The sequence below is a fragment of the Bos taurus genome, chromosome 15, assembly GCF_002263795.3.
Source record: "Bos taurus isolate L1 Dominette 01449 registration number 42190680 breed Hereford chromosome 15, ARS-UCD2.0, whole genome shotgun sequence".
NCBI classification, from domain to species: domain Eukaryota; kingdom Metazoa; phylum Chordata; class Mammalia; order Artiodactyla; family Bovidae; genus Bos; species Bos taurus.
The window spans coordinates 42869786-42884575 of record NC_037342.1 but is presented as its reverse complement, the minus strand read 5'-3'; the positions used below and the strand labels follow the sequence as shown (position 1 = coordinate 42884575).

The following is a 14790-nucleotide window of genomic DNA, read 5'->3' as shown; positions in this document are numbered from 1 at the left end:
GCTAGTTAAAAAAAATATGTCTGAACAATGGGATTCTAGACATCTGTTACAAAGGGTGCTGATTTATATACGACAAATGGAAAAGACACGCATGCCATATATTAAGGAAAAAAGAAAGCAGGTTTTAAAACTATGTCTATAGTAAATCCCTTTTATATATGTGTTTAAAAGTCTGAAGGCATAGCGGTTTATTTCTACGTTATAAATTTTGGGTGACTTCTATTTTATAACTTCCTGTGTTATAAAGGAATACATATATTGTATTCATAATCAGAAAAAAAATTAACAAACTATTTTATTCTTCTGAGGAAAAAAGCAGTACATCCTCATCCACCCACGGCCTGTCTGATAACAGCCCCTGAGTTGCCACCTGAAGGCCAGAGATGGCGTCCCAAGAACCCCTTCTTACAGGGTCAGAGGACATCTTCTCCTGTACTCCATTCTCCTTGACCGCTCTGTGACATCTGACCCTGCTTACCTCTCCTTTCCTGAAGTGCTCTCATCTGTCCTAACCTCCCTCTGTTGCACTTGGAGCCGACCTGCTGTGGGTTTGGCCGGTGGCCGCCCTGTGTGTCAGCCGTGTTATCTGGGCCTGAGCCTGCACGCATGAGCCAGACGCCGCTGCCTCGCTGCGGGTTAATAGGACGCTAAGGTGTGGATGCTCAGGGGCTCAGCACAGCCCATTCCACATTTTACAGCTTAAGGGGTGGTGAGAAGCCGAAAATGGAGTATTTGGTATTAAAATATTTTTAGAGTAAATGTTTCTTAATTTAGAAACAAAAAGGGGGTGTGAACAACAGAGAGTGGCATATTTTATTGTTTTAAAATATTTGATTTTCCCTATTTCTCTGGCGCCAGCAAGATCTTGGCATTTCCTTCTTCCCTCCTCTCCTGTTGTAGAAGATCAGCTGAAACCACAGAGGTGCTGAGATAGAAAAGACCCAGTAATTTCCCCTGGATTTGGGGCACTGAACATAAGTATTATATCACTGTGGTAGAGTCAGACACTCAGGAAGTACTCGGTCGTTTGGAACTTTCTGCCCTGGACCCTCAAGGCACGACCCCTCTCTTTGGCCATACACCTCCTGGGTTACCGGTGGCAGAGGCCCCACCTGATCCAGTGCCCTCAAGAAGCTCAGCAGCAGCTCTTCAAAGGGCTTTGCCAACTCACATGGTCTGCTCTGGGCTCTTCTTTAAGGTCCACGTTTACCCGCTCCCACAGCTGCTGCCACTTCTCAGGGGTTTGGTTCAATTTATGCTCCAGTCTTTCAATTTCCTACAGAGAAATCAAAAGGGTTGTTGTTTTTTTTTTTTTTTTGACAGTTAAGTATTGGGTTGGTTAAGAAGTTCGTTTGGGCTTTTCCATAACAGCGGACAAACTCAAACGAACTTCTTTCACAGAAATCATGGTGCTCCCCAGAGCCACAGCTCCTCGGAGCCAGAGGAGGAGCACGACCAGAGCAGTGAAAGGCTGCAGCGAGCCCGGGCCAGAGGCCTCCCAAGCCAGGAACAGTGGTGGCGGGAGTGCTAGCTGGTGTGATACACTGTGGCAAAGATGATTTATTAGGATCTGTAACCGGGCCTCTTTGTACAGATGGCTTAAATAGAGAGATGAAATCTGTATCCCAAACACCTTCATCCTTGGCCAGCCCATAGGAAATCTCATGGCCACAGCAAAAGGTCAAGCACTAGGCCTATGTCCAGTCCCTAATAGCTGAGGTAGATGAGAAGTCTGTCCTGGACAGAGGAACCCCTTGACTCTGATGATTCAAACCAGATGTAGGGAGAATGAACCAAGAAATGCCCAAGGCCTGGCGTTTCCCTCGGCCAGGGAGACTGAGAGCAGAGCAGCGGCCTCTGTGACGGCGCGCTCACACACCCTTCTCCTGGTGGGAAGACTGAATGGAGAGGACTCTTCAGGAACTGTCTGGCCTGTGTCAGGGCTCAAACCCTTTCCTCAGGGCCACTGCTCTCATCATGGGGTTACTGCCAGAATGGCTTCACTCCAGAATATTCCTTGTAGAAGACGGCTGGCAGTACTCCCATCAGACCATCAGCTCCCCACACTTCTGACTGGAGGAGTAAGGCACCCACAGAAGTCATAACCCAGGCCTGACTCCGGCTCTTGGCCAGATGAAACAGCCGGGAAGCTGCAAACTGCTCTACTTGCTTGAATGCTTCCTCGTAATGATGAAAAACTCACTTCTACTAAGACTGTTTTCCAGTCCCTGCGCCTGGATCTCCAGGGATGCTGGGGAGCAGGTCTGGCTTCCGCATGTTCTATGGTGCTGGCAAGAATGCTAGCCCAGTGTGAGGAGAGCCATGGCCAGGAGCTGGTGAACCAGGCTTCACTCAGCCAGGTTCCCGAGGCCTCTTGTGCCTTCAGGAGCCCAGAGCCTTGGGAGTCTGGCTTCACGTGGTGACTTACACTGAAAAGGCTGGTGAGAGCGTCGGGCTGAGCGCAGCTGACATCATCGTAGCACGGCCACACGGTTCTCCTCTGGCTCTGGGGCCTGGCTCCTCCGGCCAGCTCAGAGTCTTCGGAGGGCAGCTGCTTGGGGGTCAGCATCATCCAGTCATACGAGGGCCCCGTGGAAAGCGTCTCCTCTATGTAGTAATCCCACTTCTTGAGGCTGGAAACGTTTACATTGGGCTTCAGGGCCTGTTTAAAGAAAATTCTGAAATGTAGTTTCATCCTGACCTCAAAGTAGCCCAAGCTTACTGGCAGGCCAGCCCCTGACACTGCAGGGTCCAGGGAAGAGGATGAACAGAGGTTCTGACGACATATGTCTATATATTTAAACATTACACATCAATATAACTATTAGATAAAGTATGTTCTATCTTCCTACTCTGACAAATATAACTTCCAAACGACCTAGAAGGCCAGGTTTCAGTTGAGAATTCTCAGACCCCTCTGCACTGGGGGAGGCTGGTCCCAGTTCCCAGTTGTTGGCCTAAACCCCTGCTCCTCCAGGCTCAGCTCTGTCCTACACTCTGAAGGTCTCTTACGAACATGCACATATACCCCAGCCCTGCAGCTGAACTCTGTCTGCTCCCTGACAAATGCTACTCCTTAGCTGCCCTTTGGCTTAGGAGTACACTTACTGGCTTAGGGAAGTGGTCTGGTAAGTAATTTGAATTTGGGCAAGGAATTGTGAAGTACCAGAGTGTGGTCTAGATGAAGGAGGAGCATCTAAGCGTGTACCCTTGGTTTCTCACACACCTCATGAGAAGGGTGCATCTGGAGAAAGGCCGGGGTGGGGTCCTATTGTTCTGGGGCTCACAGCCCAGCCTTTTTGCCCATGAGTGGTGGTGGAGAGCTCCACTCCACTGCAGAGCCTATTTCATGCAGACGGGCATGGCAGAGCGTGGCCGTCCCTGAGAAGTCAACCTTCGTGGGCTGGGCTCCAACCTTCCTGCTTCTCATAGGGTTTCTTCCATGGCTCTGGTATGAATGGATTTAGGGAAGTCTTATCTGAAGTATTTTAGGTTTTTCAGCTTAGACAGCATGCTGAGGTTTCAAGTTTTGTTTTCCCTTCCCAGGGCAAGTTGATTTGCTCTGAGTTTCTTGAAGTTATCCTTTCTATGTCTAGGGGGCCAGCTCCTAATTTTTCTGGTCAAGAATTTGGTAACAGACTTCATTGAATCATAATCTAAACCCAAAGTGTATCAACTTTTAAATAGCTTCTGGTATGAAACCTAGTCAAATGTTTATAAAAAGCTTAAACAGCTTATATACGCTCAAAGTAAGGAAAACTTCAACACAAAAATATCCCAAAAATGCAACATAAATGCTTTCTTTCTTTACCTCTATTTCCACTGGTGAATATAAATAATTAAAGAAAATGGGACTCCTCTTGTGCATTCTATCAATACACTCCCAAATACAAATTCCTTTTTTAGCATGCTTGTCTCCTTTATCATCAAATAAAGTTCCTGGAAAAAAAAAAATCAGCAAAACAAAAGTCAAATAAATCAACAGTCTGCTTAAAAATGTGATGCATGTAGCAGATGAAAAATGGAGCATTTCGTATGGCTCTCGAAACATCACTGCATGCGCAAAAACCTTAGAAAATAAAAAGATAGGAAAGGACTGTAGCAAAGCTAAAGATAGGAATGGACTTCACAGCTATATGGAAACAAATCCAAATGGAAGGAAAACATGTGCTGAAGTTTTCCCAAGTATTTAGCAATACATCATGACTCCCCCCCAGGCCACATCCCACATCTATATCTAGATTCACAGAGGTCCATGCCAGCAGACATTCTACACATTTTTCCAAAAAGCTGGAAGGAAACTGATTTGATGAGACTCAGTTAAAAACATAATTTTATGTTTCTTTATAAAGTTGCTGGCTGTTTATTACGAAGCCATTTAAAGTGTTTTCTTTGGTAGTTCACATACACCACACATCGTGGTCAGGAGACTGTAGATGTCAGATGGGTGTGGTCTGTATCCTTGGGTGAGTTCAAAGCTGAGTTGGGGAGGGTGGCATTTCAGGCACTATATTTATACCTTTTAGTCTGTCACTCACATGAGCCCACTTTGTTTTAATAGAGAGGAAGGTGTGTTAGCATGAGGCAGGAGGTATTTCTTGAAAAGGCCAGGAAGAGTGCCTCTCGTGGCAGTGCTGTCTTTTCTTGCTTTAAATGAAAAGACTCAGTCAAAAGTTAATAAGCATTTTATTGACCATAAAATAATGTCTCATGCCCAAGACTGCACAAAATCTTATGAGGGGCCCCCAAGACGTGGAGTTTTAGGAGTTGGACATTACTTAGAGACTAAACTAGCACCAACACTAATTAATGTTTCTTCTCTACCTGTTAAGTGTAGAGTGCAGAACAGTAGTTCTCAACCCTGGCCACTCATTTAAAAAAGACAACAACAAAAAAAACAGGGGCTTCAAAAAGTCCCAGTACTTAGGTCTCACCTCAGACCAATTACAGAGTATGAGAATGGGCCCCAGATAAAAGTCATTTTAAAAAGTTCTCTAAGTGACTCTAATGTCCACTGTAACCAGCTCTACTTAATGTCTTCCCAACACAAGGGTGACTAAAAAATTAAGGTTTCTGATTGTGATGCGTGGAATGACAATTTTATGAGTCAACAAAGGTCTGGAAGTTCAAATAGGAAAGGAAATGGTATCACCAGTAATGTCTCCCTTACCAAAAGTATGAAATATTGTACTAGACAAGTTTAATAGCATGCATTGAAAAACAGTATTTCTTGCTTTCATATTTTAAACTCAGAACATTAGTGAATATTTTCAGCCATTAAGAAAATCCTCTTTATGAATATTCAGTATGTATAATATACTGAAAATACACAGTAAACATAACATACTGCTTTTCTTTATTTCTTTTTACCCCTCCCTATAACAATAGCAGAGTAAGAACGTAAAATCCCCTTGGGCAATGTTTACACAGGGGCTGACCAGCTTTCAAGAATCTATTCTTTAGAACTGTTACTGCCATTAAAAATTATAATAATGGTGCTATCTAAAATTTATTGAGTTCTTACTATGTGGTAGCAACTGTGCTAAGAAATTTACAAATATTAATGTGGTCATCCTGGTCCAAAAAGCGGTGTGTGCTATTATTCTCCTCATTTTAAAGATGTGGAAACTGAGGAAACTCAGAGAGGAACCTAACCTGTCCTAAGTATCGATACTTGGCTGGTAACTGGCAGTGTTGAAATTTAACTGTATTGTTTGCTCCAGAGCCCGTGGCCATAACTGCTATGCAAACTGCTTCCAGGGGAGCAGTAACCTACCAGAGTGTACCAGGGATGGGATGACTAGGAGTCAGGTGTTTCTCCACAAACCGTGCTACTGCTTGGAGATAAGAAGACAGTAATAAGCAGATTTACGTTTTCAAAGGTGCTACAGGATGACCACTAGCAGTCCCTGAGATCTGGCACAGCGCAAAATCTCGCTCATTCATGTCCATTATACTTTCATAGTTCAGAATAAAACACTAAAATGGCCTTGCCACACTTGGGGGTGATTATTTAATTAGAGGTTTTAATTAAAAATACATAAAACTAACAAAAAAAGATTGAACAAGGGCATGCAAACACGTACCGTGCTCTAATCTTTCATAGTCTGAATCCAGGAGAAATGTTTTAAAGCGATTAGACACATAGTGGAAAGCCAAGAACTTTAAGTAATAGAGATTGAATTCAAACTCAGTTGGATACTGGTTGTGAACCTGAAACACACAAGGCAAAGAAAAGAATAAGAATTAAATGGAACAAAAAGTGGATGCCATGCCACTGAACACTGACTGAAATGCATGGGAGACCATTTGGTGACTCAGTCAACTGAATCCCTAACAGGAGTGGAGGTGGGAAGTGAACCAGGCCTTTGCCAGATACCATGCTAGGGGGTTTTACAAGCATAATCTCATATAATCTCCATAACAACACTACAAGATACGCATTATTTTTTGCTGGATTTATTGAGCAAAAATCGACATATAACATTGTGTAAGTTTAAAGTGTACAACACAGTAATTTAATACTCAAATCTATTATAAAATGATTACCATGTTAGTGGTAGTTAACACCTCCATAACCTCATATGATTACCTTTTTTTTTTTGGTGGTGAGAACATCTAAGATCTACTTTCTTAGCAACTTTCAAGGATATAATACAGTAATACTAACTATAGTTGCCATGGTGTACAGTGGACCCCCAGAACTTACTCCTCTTAAGTCTGGAAGACAAACATCTCCCATCTGCCACCTCCCCACAACCCCCAGCCTCTGGTAACCACCATTCTACTCTGTTTTTGTGAGTAAGGCTTTTTAAGGTTTTACCTATAAGTGAGATCATACAGTATTTATCTTTCTCTGACTTATTTCACTTAGCATAATTCTCTCAGGGTTTATCCACACTGTTGCAATGGCAGGATTTACTTTTTTCTCACGACTGAGTGATATTCTAATGTTTATGTATATAATGTTTATATTTATAACATATGTTATCCTTTCACCTGTAGATGGATACTTAGGTCATTTCTTGACCATTGTGAATAACGCTACAGTGAAATATCTCTGAGGTAACGATTTCATTCCCTCCAGTGTATCCAGAAACGGGACTGCTGGGTCACACGGTAGCTCTATTTTAATATTCTGAGGAGCCTCCGTGTTGTTTTCCGTAGTGACTGAATCAATTTACATCCCTACCAGCAGCGCACAAGAGCTCCCTTTTCTCTGCATCCTTTCCTGCACTGTTACCGTTTGTCTTTTTGATACTAGCCATTCGAACAAGTGTGAAGTGACGTCTTGTGATTTCAATTTGCACTTCCCTGATGATTACTGGGGCTTCCCTGGTGGCTCAGAGGTTAAAGCGTCTGTCTGCAATGCGGGAGACCTGGGTTCGATCCCTGGGTGAGTGAACACTTTTTCATATACCTTTGGCCATTTGTATGTCTTTGGAAAAATGTCCGTTCAGATCCTTTGAAGAGAGGTATTCTCACCCATCCCCAACCCTGTACGGATGAGGAAGCTGAAGATGAGCAGGATTAAGTAATTTGCCCAAGGTCACTTACAGTAATGAGAGAGCCCAGATTTGAATCCTGGCTTGTTAGGCTCCTCAGTCACTGTCTCATTTACTTCATACTGTGCTAGATACTTGACAAATACAAATTATTGTATGCCGTGGTCCTTGCTTTCCAGGCATCTGTGGTGTAACAGTGTGTAATACAACAAGAAAAATTATACTTACAGAAGTTTGGCAGTGAAAGGAATGAGAAGAGAAGGTGGTGGTTTGTGGGGGGACAGCAAGAGTCGTTTTCCTGATAAAAGAAAGGTGTGCCTGTCTGAGGGCAAGGCAGAAGGAGCCAACAGAGAATAAACTGTGGAGAAAGAGCTGATAACTAAGAGAGTAAGGCCCTGGGAAAGCAAGAATGAATGAGGCCAAGGGTCCAGAAGCAGGCAAAAGCCTTAAAAATGAGGCGGAATAGAAGAGTAGACAAGAAGAAAAGTATGTTCAAGTGCCAAGGGTGGGAGGGAAGAGCTTATGCCTTTTAACCTTAATTTTCCATCAGTAACTTAGTGAGGTCACTGGAGAGAGGAATAAGGATGAGGGAATGGCATGGGAGGGTGGCAGCAGGGCAGAGCCTGGAACGGTCACTGAGCTGTGCTGTGCTGAAGGCAGACTCTCTGGAGCCGTCTTACGTTGGCAGAAGACAGGCTGATGACCTTGGGACACTCTGGTCCACCCAGCAATCTCACCTCTGGACTGCTCACTCTCTCATGACCAATGAGAGAATTTTGCTTGGTTGAGATAAGTTCCAATCATAATTGTATTTGCTTAAAAGCTGTTTCAAATGAACACTGCAGGCAGGCTGTCTAAAAGCCAGCTTTCCTCTCCATGTTTAATTTGGCAATGTAGACTCACACTTGGTCAGCCAAGAGAGCGGCATATGTGCAATATGTTGATTGCTCAATAGATCAATGGGAGTTTAAAGTCATGATCTGGATACCATCAATTTATCAACCTTTATCACTTGATTAGAAACCTAGATTTCTGTGATGATTAAAGATTTTTTTTTCCCTATTTTTTTTTGGCTTTTACACTGAACTAAAATTTTAGTTCATACATAATGCAAAATAAAATGGAGGCTAAGAATGTATTAAAACAGTCTGACTCTTCTGCATCAGGCTTGCAAACTGTGGGTGGACCTGCTTTCTTGACCTGAGCTACCGTCCTTCCTGTTGCGTCTGGCCTCCCCAGGACAGGGGAACTTTCTGTAGGACAACTGGGGTGTGGCTCTGAATAGTGAGGTAGTGCACCATATTCCAGGTTTTAGAACTTAAACTCTTTAGCCTGAGTTCCTGAATCCATACCACCACCTCAAGGGGCCAGAGTGCACATGATGGAGAGGGGGTGACTGGGACTGTGGCTGTTGGGATAGAAGAAGAAGACTGGTCCAGGATGGAGCTTGGTTCTCTACCATCTGAGAGTCTCAGAGAGAAATCTGCAATGTGTTTGGGTGTGAGCTCCAAGAACAACTTTGCCCCAATAGCCCTTGGAATAAAACTCCGTAATCACAGGCCAGACCCTTGGCTCACTGTATCCAGGGGAAGAGTTCAGGGCAATTTCCACTGACCTAGTCCATGACAATTCTAAAAACTTAAAAAAAAAAAAAAATTATTAAACAAAGCCCCAGAATAACAAAACATTTCTCTCAGTGATTCTTCTCCATAAAAACCACTTGCTGCATATATAACTGTTATCTTTTCTTGATTATTCTGATATTTAATATGCCTAGGAATATGATTTAATGACCCACTTCTGAGGTAAAGTAGAATGGAAATGATAATGAATATGACCTTAAGTTGAACTTACAGGCACTCAGGGAGATCAGCCGCTAGGACTAGAAGGAAAACTCCTCTACAAGTGGAAAAATGCTCTCACAGACCACTGTGCTGAGTGACTGACCTCACCACAAACCCTGCACTCTACAATTAACGACAGTAAGACTAGACACTTCTTCAAGGCTGCTGGCGCTCGCCCTGCTCGAACTGGAACTGCTGCTTAGAAAACACCCAGGTGTGAGCGCTTGGGGGCACCATGGTGTCTGTGTCCGTGTGGCCATGAAGGCACCTGCAGTTGCTAACTGCTTGGAGTGAAAAACAGTCTGTCCCCATACTGGGGTTAATTATCAGGTCTGTTGGAAGTGGAAGAGAAGATGCTGAACAACTTGGTTCTTTTACTTGGTAGCAACAGTTTTAAGCAACAAGCATGTAAAAATTTCTTCGATGGAAAAAAAATTAATAAAAGTGACCTGAATGCCGGTTGATTAATGCCTAGCTACGTTTGGAATCTGATATTAAGAAACTCAAGGAATTTTCTGAAATGTCTTTTGACTATAATGAAAAATTAAGACCTGATTGTGAATACAAGACAAAAATCTCGTGCTTAGACTTCTAGTAAATACTCTCTCCATTTAGTCCTACATCCCAGAAACTGAGTTTGTCCAGTTAATCGGCTCCCCTCCCCTTGTCAACAGGACACCCGGACTCTCCTCCCGTACCCCACCACAGTGCTCTCCACAAGGCACAGGACACACACAGGCTTTCTCCTCCTCCTGTTAAGTATCACTGTGATAGAGGAAATGGGATCAAGGGCAGAGACGTCCTCTAAGGACATACTACAGGGAACAAGTGAGAGTTTAGAGGTTTGTTGGCCACTTTTTTTTTAAATTTTAATGAGGTATAATTGACATACGATAAGCTGCATATACTTAAAAGTGTAGAATATGCTACATTCTAACATCTCCATACACCTGTGAAGCCATTGCCACCATCAATACAGTGAACCTACCAACCATAACTCCCCAAAGTTTCCTGCACCCTCCTCTGCAAGCAATGACTGATTTGCTTTTTGTCACTATGGGTTAATTTGTACCTACTTAAACTTTATTATAGGGCTTCCCTGGTGGCTCTGTGGTAAAGAATTTGCCTGTCAATGAAGGAGATGTGGGTTCACTCCCTACGCTGGGAACATTCCCTGGAGAAGGAAATGGCAACCCACTCCAGTATTCTTGCCTGGATAATCCCATGGACTGAGGAGCCTGGCAGGCTACAGTCCATGCGGTCGCAGAAGAGTAGGACACAACTTAGCAAATGAACAATAAGAACTTTATATAAACGGAATCAGAAATGTGTACCCTTTTTGTGTGTGTGCCTTCCTTCACTAAGCATAATTATTTAAGACGCATCTATGTTGTTGGGTTTTCAGTAGTAAATTCCTTTCTATAGCTAGATAGTATTCCACTACATGGATATACCACAGTTTGTTTATTCATTCACCTGTGGATGGACAGGTGGATGGTTGCTTCTAGATTTGAGGTTATTACATATAATGTTGCTGTGAACAGTTATGTATGAGTCTTTTTGTGGGCATAAAGCCTTCGTTTCTCTTGTGTAACTGCCTAGGGATGGAAAGATGAGTCATATACTAGATAGGTATGTTGAACTTTTAAAGAAATGGTCAAACTGTTTTCTCAATGGTATAATTTTATATTCCCGCCAGCAGTGTTAAAAAATTCCAGTTCCTCTACATCCTTGTCAACACTCCAGGCAGTCAGTTTTTAAATTTTAGTCATTAAAATAGGAATATAGTAGTTAAATAGCTACGTAGTAATGATTTTAATTTGCATTTCCTAATGACAAATGATAAAAGTATCTTTTCATTTGCTAATTTTCCATCTGTATATTTTTGAAGTCAGTATAAATGTTATGCTATTTTAAAAAATAGGTTGGTTGTTTCTTAAATACTGAGTTTTGAGAATCCTTTATATATACTAGATATAAGTCCTCTAGCAGATACATGATTTGCAAATGTTTTCTCCCACTCTGTGATTTGTCTTTTCATTTTTTTAACAGTGATTTTGAAAAACAAAAGTTTTTAACTTTGACAAAGTCTAATTTATCTAAGGGAGGCCTGGTGTGCTGCGATTCATGGGGTTGCAAAGAGTCAGACACGACTGAGTGACTGAAGTGAATTGGCTGAATTTATCTAATTTATTTTTTCCTTTTATGGATGATGCTTTTGGTGTTGAATCTAAGATATCCTTGTCTCATAACCCAAGATCACAAGGATTTCTTCCCATGTTTTCTTCTAGAAGTAGAGTATTATGACCCCTTTGGAATTAACTTTTATTTGGATGCAAGGTATGGGTCAAAAGAAATGACCCATTTTCCATTTTGCATCTGGATCCAGTTGTCCAATTGTCCAAAATCCAATTGTCTGATACCATTTGTTGAAAAGACTCTTTTCTACCTATTGTTTAGACATTGTTTTATTGAAAAATTTTTGTTGAAGTGTAGCTGATTTACCATGTTGCATTAGTTTCTGGCGCGTGGCGAAGTGATTATTTATCTATATAGACACACACACATATATGTATGTGTGTACATATATATGTATGGGCTTTCCTGGTGGCTCAGCTGGTAAGCTACCTGCAATGCGGGAAGCCAGGGTTCAATCCCTGGGTTGGGAAGATCCCCTGGAGAAGGGAAAGGCTACCCACTCCAGTATTCTGGCCTAGAAAATCCCAAAGACTGTATAGTTCATGGGGTCACAAAGAGTTGGACACGACTGAGCACCTTTCACATACACATACATCATATATATATTTATACACACACACACATATATTCTCTTTCATATTCTTTTCCATTATGGTTTATTACAAGACATTGAATATAGTTCCCTGTGCTATACAGTGGGGCCTTGTGGCTTAACTATTTTATATACAGTAGTTTGCTAATCCCAGACTCCTAACTTATCCCTACCCCACCCCCTTTCCCCTCTGGAAATCATAATTTTTTTTTTCTGTGTCTGTGAATCGGTTTCTGTTTTGTGAGTATGTTATTGTTATCATATTTTCGATTCCACAAATAAGTGATATATTTACCTATTAGTTTTGCATCTTTGTAAAAAATCAGTTGTCCATATATCATATATATATATGGAACTATTTCTGGACTGTCTATTCTGTTACGTTGATCTATTTGTCTTTATACCAATTATCCTGTTTTGATTACTACAGCATTATAATAAAATCAGATAATGTTAGTCCCCCAATTTTGTTCTTTTTCAAAGTTGTTTTGGCTATTCTAGATCCTTTGCCTTTCCATATGGATTTAATTGAATTAAGTTTGCCAGTTTCTACAAAGTAGCATCCTAGGAGTTTTATTATGATTACATTGAATCTTTAATTTGGGGAAACTGATATTTTAACATCAAGTTTTCTGGTCCATGAACAACAGGTATTTCTTGATTTATTTAGTAAATATTTTCTTTTTGTTTTCTCTTAGTAATATTTTATAGTTTGTGTCTAGGTCTTTAATGTATTTTGCTAGATTTCTTTCATTTTTTTGATACTGTGGTAAATAGCAGTATTTTTAAATTTCAATTTTCCTATGGTTTATTGCTAACATTGATTTTTGTATATTGAGCATGTATTCTGCAGCTTTGCTAAACTCATTTATTTTAGTATCATTTTTCTTTTTTTGGAGGTAGAGTCCATAGATAATCACGTTGTTTGCGAATAAAGCTAGTTTTACTTCTTCCTTTCTAACGTGGGTGTCTTTATTATTATTTCCTCGCCTTACTGCATGGCTATTAAGTTTAGTACAATGTTGAATAGAAGTGGTGAAGCAGGCATTCACATCTTGTTCCTCATCTTAGGAGGAAAGCATTCAATCTTTCACTATTAAGTATGATATTAGCTGTGGGTTTTTTTGTTTTTGATACTGTTTATAGTTTAAGAGAATTTCTGAGAATTTTCATAAGGAAGGGATTTTATATTTTGTCAGCTTTTTCTCTGCATCTATGGAAATGATTGTATGGGTTTTTTTTTTTTTTTTTTTAGTCCCTTAATATGTTTTTTAGCTGCACTGGGTCTTCGTTGCTGTGCACAGGCTTTCTCTGGTTACGGTGAGTGGGGGCTACTCTTGTTGCAGTATGCAGGCTTCTCATCGTGGTGGCTTCTCTTGTAGAGCATGGGGTCTAGGCTTGCAGGCTTTAGTAGCTGTGGCACTCAGACTCTGCAACATGGGCTCAGGAGTTGTGGTGCACTGGCTTAGTTGCCCTTTGGCATGTGGGATCTCCCCAGACCAGAGATCGAACTTGTGTGCCCTGCACTAGCAGGCAGATTCTCAATCACTGGACCACTAGGGAAGTCCTAGTTCCTTAATATGGTGAGTTACACTAATTGATTTCAAGTGTGAAACTGACTGCATTCCTAGAATAAACCCCATTTGACCATGGTATCAGAGAAGGCAATGGCACTCCACTCCAGTACTCTTGCCTGGAAAATCCATGGATGGAGGAGCCTGGTGGGCTGCAGTCCATGGGGTCACGAAGAGTCGGACACGACTGAGCGACTTCCCTTTCACTTTTCACTTTCCTGCACTGGAGAAGGAAATGGCAACCCACTCCAGTGTTCTTGCCTGGAGAATCTCAGGGACAGGGAAGCCTGGTGGGCTGCTGTCTATGGGGTAGCACAGAGTCGGACACGACTGAAGCGACTTAGCAGTAGCAGCAGCAGACCATGGTATGTCACTTTTAAAATATATTGTTGAATTTGATTTGCTGAAATTCTGTTTAGAAAATTTGAATCTATGACCATCAGAGAGACTGATCTATAGTTTCCATTTTTCTTTGTCAGACCAAGGTAATGCTGGCCTCATACACTGAGTGGCTTTTTGCTTAAATTTTCTGGAAGAGTTTTTGTAGAATTGCTATTATTTCTTCCCTGGCTTCTCTGTTAGCTCAGTTGGTAAGGAATCTGCCTGCAATGCAGGAGACCCTGGTTCAATTCCCAGTTGGAAAGATCCACTGGAGAAAGAATAGGCTACCCATTCCAGAATTCTTGGCTTCCCTTGTGGCTCAGCTGGTAAAGGATCTGCCTGCAATCCAGGAGGACCTGGGTTCGACCCCTGGGTTGGGAAGATCCCTGGAGAAGGGAAAGGCTACCTACTCCAGTATTCTGGACTGGAGAGTTCCATGGACTATATAGTCCATGGGGTCACAAAGAGTAGGGCATGATGGAACGAATTTTACTTCCTTAAATACTTGGTAGAATTTGCCAGTTAAGTTACTGAGGCCTGAAGCCATCTTTCTACGTGGAAAGGTTTTGACTACAATTTCAATTTCTTTACTAGACACAGGCCTATTCAGGTTATATATCTGTTCTCGAGTGAGTGGGATAGTTTGTGTCTTTCAAAGAATCTGTCCATTTGAACTAAATTTTTAATTTTACTGA

At 41.8% G+C, this 14790-nt stretch overlaps 1 protein-coding gene and 1 long non-coding RNA gene across 3 annotated transcripts in view; one reads left to right on the top strand and one right to left on the bottom strand.

The window, feature by feature from the left end:
- SBF2 (SET binding factor 2) overlaps window positions 1-14790 on the bottom strand; it is a 498121-nt gene that overhangs the window by 6354 nt on the left and 476977 nt on the right. For both annotated transcript variants that reach the window (XM_005215931.5, NM_001103237.3), the window contains 4 exons: window positions 6087-6213; window positions 3812-3939; window positions 2429-2662; window positions 1172-1276 (listed from right to left, as the gene is read on the bottom strand). In XM_005215931.5, coding sequence (XP_005215988.1) covers window positions 1172-1276; window positions 2429-2662; window positions 3812-3939; window positions 6087-6213 — 594 coding nt within the window. The remainder of the gene's footprint in view (window positions 1-1171; window positions 1277-2428; window positions 2663-3811; window positions 3940-6086; window positions 6214-14790) is intronic.
- The window catches only part of LOC104974249 (uncharacterized), a 50625-nt gene that overhangs the window by 23283 nt on the left and 12552 nt on the right, over window positions 1-14790 (top strand). The window lies entirely within an intron of this gene.